Source organism: Lepisosteus oculatus, chromosome 18 (assembly GCF_040954835.1).
Source record: "Lepisosteus oculatus isolate fLepOcu1 chromosome 18, fLepOcu1.hap2, whole genome shotgun sequence".
NCBI lineage: Eukaryota > Metazoa > Chordata > Actinopteri > Semionotiformes > Lepisosteidae > Lepisosteus > Lepisosteus oculatus.
The window spans coordinates 11,868,371-11,881,462 of record NC_090713.1 but is presented as its reverse complement, the minus strand read 5'-3'; the positions used below and the strand labels follow the sequence as shown (position 1 = coordinate 11,881,462).

Below are 13,092 nucleotides of genomic sequence, written 5' to 3'. Positions count from 1 at the left end.
CTTAATGAGCTCTATCAGCGTACTTTTCATATCCATAATTCTACGAGTGACAGTGTCATTCGAAAGGGGCAACAGGTTGAGCTGTTAAGCAGCTTTATCTCCACACATAATATTTGTCAGCTCTTTTGCCAACAGTAAACAAAGTTTTTCACCAATAGTGTGGGGCTTACCTGTTTTAGCAATCCGCAAGCTTGCATTTTCCCCCTTTTCTGTTTCAGGAGTTGGTCTCAGAAGTTAAAAGTTTAGTTTAGAAGTTTTATTTCATGCGCATGGGAGCGAAACACAGAAACGCTTGTGTATTTTTCTCAAATTGACCTAGAAAAGTCCTTAAATATTTTATTGTTATCTATTACGCTTTTTTGTGCTCACAAGATTGGCATTGTTCCAAAATCACGCACATTCTCTTACCTCCCTATTTGCTGAAGACTTTTTTAAATACAAGTGGTCACTTACGTTCATAACATGCGTTCCGATACAATGGTATAGAATCACGTAGTAGCACTTGTGTTCACTCAAGTACAAGCACGAACTGTATCGTAGTATGTAGGCTGGGTATTTGACACTCTTTTTATTAAAATAGAAAATATTAAAACCAGACTCAATTTGTCAGTGCACACAACAAATTTCCAGGGTCATCTGGCGTACCACCTGGGGGCTCGTCACATACCAGCAGTGGTACGCGTACCACAGTTTGAGAACCATGGGAATAAGTGATTGGATTTATGAGCAATCTAATTTCTTATTCTTTTAAACAGTGAAATTTCAGCTGCAAAAGATTGCACCAGAGACAGCACCAGCACTGCTTGCCATAAAAGTTCAGGAAAGGGTGAATTAAGCCATAATACAGTAATTTGGTAAAAACAGTTTAAAATGTACATAGATTAATGTAACCATGCTGGAAACTTCACAATTAAAGAGCTCTGTAGGACAAGAAAAAAAAAGAGAAACCTTAAGCTTTTTAAGGCTCAAACTAAAATTCAGTCTAAAGAATTATGGCAAATGAAAACTTAGGACATTTAAGTGTTAGAGATGTAAATAAATACAAAAATGCACATGAGAAAAAAGTTTTAGAAATTGAGCTGGTTGTAGGGGTTTTGTGCATTTACTGGGACAATTAATATTATTAATTGTAGCAGTAAGTCACAAAATGATTCTTTGCAGAATAACTCAGCAACACACACACATTTACTAATACACAAGAATACATTATTAATATATAAAATGTGCATATAAACATAACAGATCTTAAGAGTGAGGGTTAGCAGAATACATAAGGTATAAAATCAATCGCGAAGAGTAACAAATCAAGAGACATACATTCAGTATACCAGTCATTTATACTGTTTCTTTAATGAGCGTTGATTACAACTTCTACACTAGATACTAAAAAGCAAGTACGTCAATCATAGGAATTAAACTGTTATCAACTGGTGTTGAGGTAACATTTGAATTCTCAAGCTATAATGCAGAATGTTGAACACTCATCCAATTTATGTGGATTCAGAACTTCCGCAGACGCAAAGGAACACCGACAGGCTATTGATGCGTCCAATCGGCATCCTCTGGCCTGGTGCCAGGCAGTCCTGGTGTGAGGCGTGGGAGAAGGAGGGAGAGATTCCTGCTGCGGTGTACTGGCAGTGGGCTCTCTGAAGACCGGCTAGTTTGTCCTGGCTTAACTAGCAGAGTTTGTGCACATGAAAAGTGACTGCGAGTGTGAGCAAGTCACACTTTTTATACGGGAAGAAGACCGGTCATTCCATTTGTAGCGCTAGTCCTGAATACTGAGATTCAGCTGTCGACAGTTCCGACCTTAGTTCACTCGTTGATCAAGCGAGCATTCACGGTGGGGTACCAGCGGTTCACGAGGCTTTCTGCTGGGCTAACCTCAGGCGGATCCTCTGGTTACGCGCAGGCGACCTCCGATCTCGACTCTTAGAACAAAGTAAAGTCCTGGCACTCGGACACACTGGCCGTCATGTGATTGTCCGAGCTGAGTCTGAGAATGTCCTGGAGGGGCCCCTTCCTGGAGGAACTATGGTTGTTCATTGGTTGAAAGTTTTGCGGGCATTCGAGACCCACGTGGGGTTACCCTGCCCTACCAGTTCCTGATTGGCTGATCGAGGTGGAGGATGAGTAACCATGCTCTCTGACATTAGGGTTTTAAACAGTCTGGGATGAGACTCTCCCAAAATCTCCCAGACAGTAAGGTGCCAGAATGACCATTTATTAGGATGGATGGAGAATTTCAGCCTTGGGAGTTGTTCCATATCAGGAAACTCTATAAGATAGAAAAACACTTTAAATCTGAACCAAATGGAATGGCCTATCTGTGTCCAACACCACTAAGATGAGGGAGAGAGAGACTGGCAAGGGAGCAGCAAACTCAACTCCTATATTTAATGAGCCTTGCCGCTACATGGTGTTACTTTGAAATAAGCAAACAGAAAAAAGTCATGACCAGACATAGTGCAGAAGAGGGACACTTGCAAAACCTTAGATATACAAAAAATCACAGAAAGCCATGTATTACAAAGAACATGTGAACCTGAAGCAGATTTGGCAGAGAGTGAGGGGCTTGAATAATCAGGTGCATTTCTGGCAGGGTGAGAATGAAGGTTTGATGGGTCAGAAAGAGTCAGAAAATTAACACATATGAAAAACAGTAATTTTATCAGAAAGCCTTACAGTATATGAATTAGTAGCAAACACAGTTTCATGGAAGGCTTCTCAAATAGTTGAGCATTCAGGTAGATTGTGAGGGGATCTGTTTTGTAAATATATTATGTTAAAGCAAGTCAGCTTTTTTTTGCAACACATAAAAGACATTTTTCAAAGAAAGTAATTTAGCCTGTTACTAATCGAACCACTAAATAAAGAAATAAATATAGAAATCTAAAGATTTTTTATTCAATGTTGGTAGCAGGATGAATTTAGGACTCGGCAGCTGTCAAGTTAAGATCAGTATATATTTTGTCACTGTTGGTGGTAGATGGTAACAGTGAAAACAGATATTTAAAAATTAATCTTTTTGAGAAGGAGATTATAATTATAAATCTAACAGGATGGGGAAAGCTCAGAAAGTATGTACAGTAAGATTGATCAGATCAGTATGCAAAGTCATTTAGCAAACAGGGTGTGAGTGACAAACCAGTATAGTTTAGACCCTATTTTTTCTGAACCAGGGAAAATCTGATCATGTTTCCCTATAACAAGAACAAGAAACTTTATTTAATATAGCACATATCCAAGTATCTCAAAACAATATAGCAGGTGTAAAAACAGTTATGAGGACCACAAGTTACAAAGTAAATACAAATAAGAAAGACAAGCAGTTAGAAGTGCTACCAAAGTTAGAAAATGAAGCAGATACAGACACTAAAAAAACAGCCTTTCTAAAAAGAAAGGTTTTGAGGTTAGATTTAAAAGCACTCAGGGTAAGTGACCCTGATATCACTGGGGATACAAATCCAGAGCCCTGGGGTGTAGCTAGAGAACACCCTGTCACCCACAGAATGTAGATGTATATTAGAAATGAATGCAAGGTATATGGATATTCAAGGTATGGTTAGAATATGAGATGCCAGGTTGCAGACACTGAAGGAGAAGGATGGAAAGTTTGAAAAGGAAGCAAGGGAGGATGTGTGGACAAAAGATCCACTAGCTGTAGAGTTAAGAAAGTAAAAGGAGCTTTGGACAGTGAGGAAGAAATAAATGAACAACCGAGAAGCTGGAATGTGGACCTGAAACTTCCTGTAATAACAGTATTGTTGAAATGAAGAATGAAGAGGAGTTGAGACGGGGATATTACAATGGGATTTTCAGTTTCTCAAAATAGTAGAAAAGGTTTCATCTAGAATAACTGAAAGTGTTATCTGCAGGCTGCAAAAAAATGGAAGGTACAGTAAAATTAGACAAAGATTGTTTGTGACCATGTGGTAGATGAAAAGGCACAGGTTAGAAGTAAGTTCTCATGGAGCATGTTAAGACTAGAGATGTAGGTAGGAAAAAGATAATTTGGGAAAAGTTGAGGAATACACTGATAACAAGGACACTTCCTTAGAGGGTTAGGCATACTTTTGACAAATGGCAGGAGATGTTACAGACTGCAGAGGAAGATGATAAAGTTAACAGACTGTATGTTTAGATACTGAAATGAGGATTGTATTTTAGATTTTGTGAAATTGCTAGCGTTCAGCTGTGTGTTGGATGCACATAAATTGAAGGAATGGGCAAACATAGCTGATGCTGATCCAGAGCCAGCATCTGAAGATATTTATATTTAGAGGCAATTTGTTTAAATACAGACTATTTATGGATACTAATGTGCCAGAGAAATGGAAAAGCTGTTTTGTTAAGCCAGCTCTATAAAATAATTTATCCTCAGTGAGATCCTGCCATCTCACAGTGGGTTTAATCACTGTGTATAGTTACACAATTCCTTTAGTTCCATCCATTTTCTAATCTCTTTATCCATTACAGGGGAACTGGAGCCTATCCCAGCAAGCAACGGAGGCAAGGCAGAATACACAGAAAACATTTATATATTTTAATAATAATAATTAATAATTAATATATTTAAATAAATATATATTTTAATAAATATATTTTAAAATATATTTTACCCTAATTTTTATTTACTAATTTTGTATTTTACTTATTTTCCAATACTCGGATTTAACGTACATTTGAACAATGACGTGTATTTCAAATATTGAACTATGTGAGACATAACATTCAGAAATACAATTGAGAATAGTTTTGTGGTATTTGTTTTGATGATAAATGCTAAGATTTATAAAAACCTAAAGGCGATTAAAATCTATAATCTTTCCACGTCATTAGGAAGTACAATAAGCTCCTGCTTTGTTTAACAGTGCTTTAAAAAATAAATATAATTGGTGAGAAAGTAGATATCCTTAATGAGGAAATGAATTAACGTTGCTTAATTTGAAAACCTAAGTTATACAGGCAGACGTGATCTGTGTCTTAAGCGTTCCAGGCTGCAGACGGCTCATTCTGTATTACAGAGCTCCGCGCCTCCTCCCTCTCTCAGTGCCGCCGCTTCTCTGACGGAGCGCAGTGGACGGGGAGATATTTTCTCAGACTCTGATTGGAAAAAAAGACCTATTGATCTGCTTCGTACCATAGGAAAATAGTAGAATATGTTTTTTTTTCTTTGTGTTTATGAAATTCAAGTGTTTTAAACGTTTGATTAAAAAGTAATTTACAACGTAAGTTTCCAAGCTGATCACGAGGAAGAAAATCACCTGATTTTTCAACTAAACTAATCTTTTAAAGTCATGCAATTCCTAAGTTAGGCAGGGTCATGTCATTGTTTCTAATTTTTGATTTTTTTATAACTGGTGCCTCCAGTTAAACTGTAGAGATTCCTGTTGTGAAGGTGTCGGTGTGTTTTGACTATGGTTCGTGTGAGAGTACTGTACTTGTAGTATAGTGAGTAGACATCGCGAGACAACAGAACGAGAGAGTAGAATGCGGGAATATATGGTGTAAGGGCATGATTTGTGTAGTTAATAAAATAGTTAAAATAATATAAGAACGGCTCTTTATTTAGATACACAGCATTTATGGCGACGAGAGATGAGTGCTTAACGAACTCAAAGCGAGCAGAACACTGCAGGTTTTCGTTCTCTTGCTGGTAGAAACGAACTCTTGAATATTCGGACTGTTCGTTTAGCTTGCGATATGGCAGATATTGCTTATGCCCAGCTCTCTCAAACGCTTCCACTGAACCTCGAAGCTCCGGATTTGTATACGGAATACAAGATATGGATGGAGTCGTGCAGATTGTTTTAAATAGCCGTGAGACGTGCTACATTACTGCACTGTATCGGGGCGCCCGTGCAGCGGATTATCGTCAACCTCCCTGGAGAAAAAGGTACTGTAACGCTTACGGCCGACAAGCATTGTGTGTAAGAGCCGGCGTACCAGAGCGGGTGACGTCACCGCCCTTCCCTGTGATAGCAGGACCACAGGTACTGGGCTGTGGAGAGATCTTTCTTTAGCTCACGGGGCTAGGTCGCTGCAGAGAGACGCGGAAGTCCCGGGTTCGAGCCTCCAGTCGGGATGGGGCCGACCAGATGCGGCAAGGGCACCCGCCTGAGCCCCCGTTGCGTTACAGTACATATGAACAGACTGTAGCTGCCTTAGACACTTACTTTACACCGCGGAGAACTGGCTAAATCGTGTGACTTTGGAGTATTAGAAGCTGACATGTTAAGAGATCAGCTTGTGGAAAAATGTGCACATAAGAGACTGCGTGAGAAATTGTTGCAGGAGGAAGGGCTGACTTTAGAAAGAGCTCTTACAGTCGCTAGAATTCATGAAGCAGCTCAAGCAGAATCAAGACACCTGACTACCTTCATCACACACAGGGGTTGTTACCGTTTCAGAAAAGTTCCTTTTGGTTTGTCTAGTGCCTCAGAGGCCTATCAGAAGGCTATGGACTCGATGTTGTGTGCAATGCCTGGTGTTGTATGGTATATGGATGATGTTGTAGTACATGCGGAAAATGAAGAACAAGTAGAACAGAGACTCAGGCAAGTATTCCAAAGATTCCAAGACAGAGGCTTAACTCTAAATAAAGATAAGTGTATCTTTGGCCTGAAAGAGATCGAGATACTGGGACATTTGGTCACTGCAGAAGGAGTAAAACCCGACCCGAAAAAGGTGACAGCTGTTTGCAGTGTACCGAGACCTGAGAATGTTGCACTTTTGCGCTTGTTCTTAGGCACTTGTGGATTTTTGATGAAATTCATTCCTAATTATGCAGATATATCAGAACCCCTTAGAAAACTAACAAGGAAAGGACATAAGTGGGAATGGCCATCGGAAACTGAGAAAGCCTTTGCCAAGTTGAAAAGAGAACTTGTAACTGAACCGTGTCTGGCATACTTATACTAGATGTGCCAACAGTAGTGATCAGTGACGTGAGTCCAGTAGGGCTTGGAGCAGTATTCCTACAAAGACAAGAACATGGACAGAACAAACCAGTGGCATATGCAAGTCGCTCACTTACCCCAACAGAAAGGCATTACTCGCAAATAGAGCGTGAAGCCTTGGGTTGTGTTTGGGCAGTAGAACATTTTAGGACATATTTATGGGGAGGCAAGTTCACACTTCAAACGGATCATAAACCCCTCATTTATATGTTCAATCCCAAAAAGGCAACATTGTTATCGCCCAGGCTACAAAGACTTGGATTGAGATTATGGCCATATGATTACAAAATTGAACACATAGTAGGGAAAACCAATGTTGCAGACTCATTGTCACGTCTTCCTTTACCAGACACAGAAGACAGTGGTTATGTAGAAACCTATGTTGATAGAGTGCTTTCAATCAGCACTTATGAACTGCATGCACTGACACTTGAGGGATTTAAACAAGCAACAAACGAAGATGACACATTGAAATTGTTGATGTCCATAGTGGAAAAAAGACAATTGCCTAATCCAATTCCAGACGAACTGCAGCCATATCACAGGTGTAGGTTGGAGTTATCTACATATGATGGACTGCTTTTAAGAGGACAGAGGATTGTGTGACCGAAAACAAAAATCAGACAAGCATTGAAAATAGCACATGAGACAAATCAGGGTGTGGTTCGTAGCATGGACAGTGCTGTTGAAAGACTAGTCAGAAATTGTTCCACTTGTGTGTTGAATCTGCCATTGCAGGAGGATCAACCTCTCCAACCACTTGAATTGCCACCAAGGCCTTGGACAAAATTGGGCATTGACCTGGTAGGTCCCATTCAGAATGAGTACATATTGACTGTCATAGACTATTATACTTCTTACCCTGAGGCGGTTGTTGTATCAGACATATCTTCAGCCACAGTTATTAGAAACTACCACTAGAGGTAGTAACAGATAATGGCAGGCAATTCATAGGACAGTTGTTTGAATCATTTCTGACTAACTGTGGAATTAAACACATCCGTGCATCACCTTCCTATCCGAGAAGTTATGGCAAAATTGAAAGATTTCACAGATACCTGAAAAGGGTCTTGAGAGCAGCTGCGACAGAAGGAAAAAAATGGAGAGAGGAACTCCCTATGATTCTGCTGGCTTATAGATCAACAACTCACAGGGCATCTGGAGAAACCCCAGCTAATCTTCTCTTTGGTCGTGATATCCGGACTAAACTACCAAACGTGGAAAAGAAAGAAGAAGAGCTGAGGGACATTCAAAAGACAAAAGATATTCATAGACATCATGAGGAGTACACACACAAAATGAAATTATATGCAGACCAGACACATCGAGCAAGGGATCACAACTTCAAGGTCGGTGATGTAGTGTTTGTGGCTGGCCTAGACAACGGTAAATTGGATGCCAAGTTCAAAGACACTCGCTATGCGTTATTGAGAAACACCTCTTGTAACTCTTTTGAGTTAGTGAATGTGGAAGATGGCTCAAAAATAATGAGAAATGTAAAACATCTTTACATGGGCATTGACACGCTCCTCCATTGGATCTTGATTTTGAATCTGCAGAAACAGAAAATGCTGAGAATACAGGACTTTCTGACGTGGAGGAAGTGCTGAGTCCTCAGACAGTGGAGAGTACATCCGTAGGAGAGCCAGTAACTTTACCCAGAAGTGAAGTAACAACCAGAAGTGGCAGGGTTATCAGCTCGTTACAGAGACATTTAAAAATATAGGACTTGCATAGCTCTCCAAATGTTAAATTGCTCTATTTTGTTTGTTATCTATGTAGATGTTGCTTAAACTGCTAGAAATGAGGTGATATTTAGAAGTGACTTAAGTAGAAATTGAACTAAAATTTGAATTTGAGAACGAGAGAGTAGAAGACGGGAATATATGGTGTAAGGGCGTGAAATGTGTAGTTAATAAAATAGTTAATATAAGAAAGGCTCTTTATTAAGATACACAACAGATATAAAGACGCGGAAATGTGTTATATAGCATTTGATAGTGGTTGCACAAGGAAAACGAAGAAAAAGTAATTTCGTGAGCACGAATTGTAAATCATTCCCTCGATATAACTTTTTTTCCTACTGATGGCCCCTCCCGGGCTCCGTAACAAAGTGTTATCACACTTAAATTATTTAAACAAATACCTTTCCCACGTATTTATACGTTTTTTGTACTTCGGAGATAACTTCGGAGGTATCAGACAGTACGCTGTCTTGTACTCTACCATTTCTGTCAATAAGCTTACGTGTGTTTTAAATCCAGTCGAGTCTGTTCCTTCTGTATCCTTGTGTGAATTTATGTAGTTTTAGTACAGTATGTGAATATAATGTTAATATTAATACATTCAGGTGAAATACAAGTTATATTGTAGTTCAGCCAAGGTAAATAAACATAGCATTAGGGCTTTAGTAGCGTGATGCTAGCTACATTAAGTGACGCTAGCTTGGCAGCACCTTTCAAAATAAAAGTCCCTACCCATGCTTTAGGAAAAATAAATCCTGGACCAAATAAAGTCACATTTATAGCACAACAACAATTTGTACATCCTTAAAATTGGGTGGAATGTGATACAGAGACGCACAGGTAATAGGAAATTGCCGTTCTTCATTATTTTTTTTGCTTTCTTGTAATCTCTTTGGTGTTTTTATATCACTTTCTGCTTGCAAACTGACACAGAGCTGTGCTCTTCTAGACAGGAAAAAGTCTAATTCCTGACAAAACAAAAAAATGTGCCTCTCCAAAAGTAGCTCAAATCTATTCTACAGACCCACAGCTAATAGAAAATCACTATGGTTTTGTCAGATAAGCATCTTTGCAAATGTTGCTGGGGTTTATAAGACCACTTGCTGTTTCCAGACTGGGATCATGCAGTGATGCACAGGGAGTGGTCTCACTCCCCTCCCAAACAAACAAAAAATTGTGCCTCTCCAAAACTAGCTCAGATCTATTCTACAAACCCTCACCTAATAGTACATAACCATGGTTTTGTTATATAAGTGTCTTTGCTAAAGTTGACTTGACCTGGTCCAGGAATTTTTTTTCTAAAGCAGGGTTTAGGCTTTCATTTCATTTTGAAAGGTGCTGCCAAGCTAGTGTCACTTAATGTAGCTAGCTGTACATTACAATTTGGCAGTACTGCTACATTAGCAGTAGGCTGCAGTATGTGTCCCAAAAGCCTAATATACTCACAGATTGATTCAGGTCTGTTTCAGGTGGAGGCACTGCCAAATTAAAAGTGTCATTTTGTTATGCCACATTAAGAACATTGACATCGGTCACATTAAGAACCTAGGTCATCCATTGTGTTATATACTGTATGAATTTAATGTTGTACCTCTGGTTATGGTTTCACTTCTGTGTTGATATTCAGGTACACTTTCACTGCTATAGCACCTGAACCTGTCTGACTCCCATGTTGAGTCTCTTGATCCACCTCTTCTCTAACCTTATTCTGACCTTCAGCAGCCCTGCTGTTGTGTTCAGGGTGAGTTATGTCAGTAAGAAGAGAATTGTACCCAGTGCACTTTCTGCTGGGCCAGAGCCAACTCCTCTTCTACAAGAGCAGGATAAACACAGTCTCAGGTGGAGGGTCTGTAGAGGGAGTGAGAGTTTGAGGGGTTGGTGAAGAGCAGGATCTCACTAGAATTCCTCTAGTAAAACTGGAGATACTGTAATTGTTTGGGGTGCTATACTGTAAGGGTTCTAGTGAATACAAGCTATATTTTAGTTCAACCAGGTTAAATAAACATGTACTGTGCTCATTAAACTTGAGGGGGTCCGAAGCTACATGTCCCTAAAGTAAAAAGCTGGAGAGCGAGAATCACAACAGCACTATGGAGAGATCCAGAGTGTACGGATCAACTTGTGAGCTCGGAGGTGTGGGTGAGTTTAAATTCAATAGACAGGGGGAAAAAGGGAGGATGAACATAGTGCAAGGCATCCACATTCATTCTCAAAGAAAAAACACTCAGGATGTGCGCTTGTGTTCCGGCTTCTGTTTTGTTCAGGGTGAGTTATGTTAGTAAGAAGAGAATAGTACCCAGTGCACTTTCTGCTGGGCCAGACCCAGCTCGTCTTCTACAAGAGCAGGATTAACACAGTCTCAGGTGGAGGGTCTGTAGAGGAGGAGAGTGGTTGAGGGGTTGGTGAAGAGCAGGATGTCTCTAGAATTCCTCCAGTAAAACTGTAGACTCTTGTCTGAAGGTGTTGGTGTGTTTTGACTATGTTACTGTACATGTGGGAGTCTGTTTAGAGGGTCTTTCATGTGTAAAACGTGTGCAGTGTTGTGTAGTTTTGCGAGGGATGAGATTTGTTTAGTTTCATGATCAATTTCTTTATTCTTTTTATTACTTTTTGTAATAATAAATATATTATTGCTTAATATAATTATTAATTATTTTTTGTGGTGTTATAGTTAAAACCCTGTTTTTTTTTCTTCAAATGGTTTATTTTCTTTAAATGGGAAAGTTGTTTTTCTCAAAATATCTGCAAACATCAAAATCTCCAGTCCACTTACTCCAGTATTGGTCATTTACATTTGGGATTAATAAACCATTTGAAGAAAAACAACAACACTGTAACTAACTAAAATAACTATATGAAGATGACATCAAAATAAAATATAATAATAAATGTGAAGCAATTTTTATTATGGTTAAAAGTCAAAGTCTTTCTATTTCTGTTTCCCATTTCCAGTCACTGTAGCTCCGTGTGTCTTCCTGTTTCCCACTGTCTCCCTTCCTGACAATTTCTTCTCATCTTTCTTCTTCCTCCTGGAACCCAAATTTTGAAGGTGTTATCTTCATCATCCTCATCCATGGACACTCTGAGATGGATAATGACATGATGTTGTATATTACTGCTGAGCTGGGTGTTGTAATGAAGACTTGGAAAGAAAGATGTGGATGAGCTGTGCAGATGTTCAGCTGTGCTCCTGTCTTTTTGTCTGCAGGATGTTATGGTGTAGACTAACAAAGAGATGTTGTGAAGATCTGGTCTCTGTTCTTCAGTCTCAACACTCCAGTCTGAGAGAGCTGAATCTGAGTCGCAATAACCTGGGGGATTCAGGAGTGAAACTGCTGTCTGCAGCTCTGAGGGATCCCAACTGTAAATTAACAACACTGTGGTAAGTGAAAACTGGTGATTTCTTTGTTTTTTATTGTTTGATGTAGATATTCTGAAACGCACAACATTCACTTTTTCTCATGCATCAGAAAGAAACATCTAGGAAATACAAAACAAGAAAGAAAGGGCATACAGAAAGACAAAAAACTGTTACCAGCTTTATACAAGTTCTTGTCTCTGGCTTCTTTGTTAATATCTCATTACTGAGAGACTCGACATGCAATCTTTCCCACTTTGCCCATCTTTTTACACATATGTTTACGTTGTTGTTGATTTATAATTCTGTGGGTAACATTGTCTATGAGATTTCATTCATAGAGTCCTTCTTCATTTAAACACAAGGTTTGTTCAGCTTTAACTAGTTTCTAGTGATTTATTTCATGGCTGCCATCTTGACAGTTCTAAACAAGTATCTTTCTGCCTCTGAAGGCAGCTCATCTGGTGTTTGTCCCAGAAGAAAAAAGACTCCTAATAAGGATTGTTGTATATTTCTTCAAGATTTTGAAGACTGGGCCAACCCACATTTCCATTTGTATCTTACTCTTCACTCTTGTATTCCTACTGTATTTTCTAATATTCTATATACATCTGTAAGGATGTACAGTAGCTGTGGAAGTGAGTTAGGTATGCAAACTTTATCAATATGTTAACCTCTTATTTTAGTTTCATTTAATTATTCTCAGCTTTGAATTTCCCCAGTGTTTTCTCTTCTCTCTCTGTGCTTTAACCTTGCCTGTTTGACCACGTCTTGCACTGATCCCTGTGCTCTGAACCCTGCATGTTAAACGACTCTGCCTGGTGCTTTAATCAGTTCCTCTATTATCACAGTAACAACACGCGTACTTTTTAGAATTTGATTAATAGGGAATATAATATGGAACTGCTTATCTAAATTAATTAATAACGATATAATTATATTCATATACTATAGCTCAAATTATCACATTAGTACACTTTCTTTCGAAATGTCTGTATCAGTTTCACTCCTTCCCATGTGATTACTT

At 39.0% G+C, this 13,092-nt stretch overlaps 1 protein-coding gene across 1 annotated transcript in view; it reads left to right on the top strand.

Moving 5' to 3' along the window:
- The window catches only part of LOC138223970 (NACHT, LRR and PYD domains-containing protein 12-like), a 514,121-nt gene that overhangs the window by 320,269 nt on the left and 180,760 nt on the right, over positions 1-13,092 (top strand). The window contains exon 14 of the mRNA XM_069180151.1: positions 11,916-12,089. Within this exon, the coding sequence (XP_069036252.1) occupies positions 11,916-12,089 (174 nt within the window). The remainder of the gene's footprint in view (positions 1-11,915; positions 12,090-13,092) is intronic.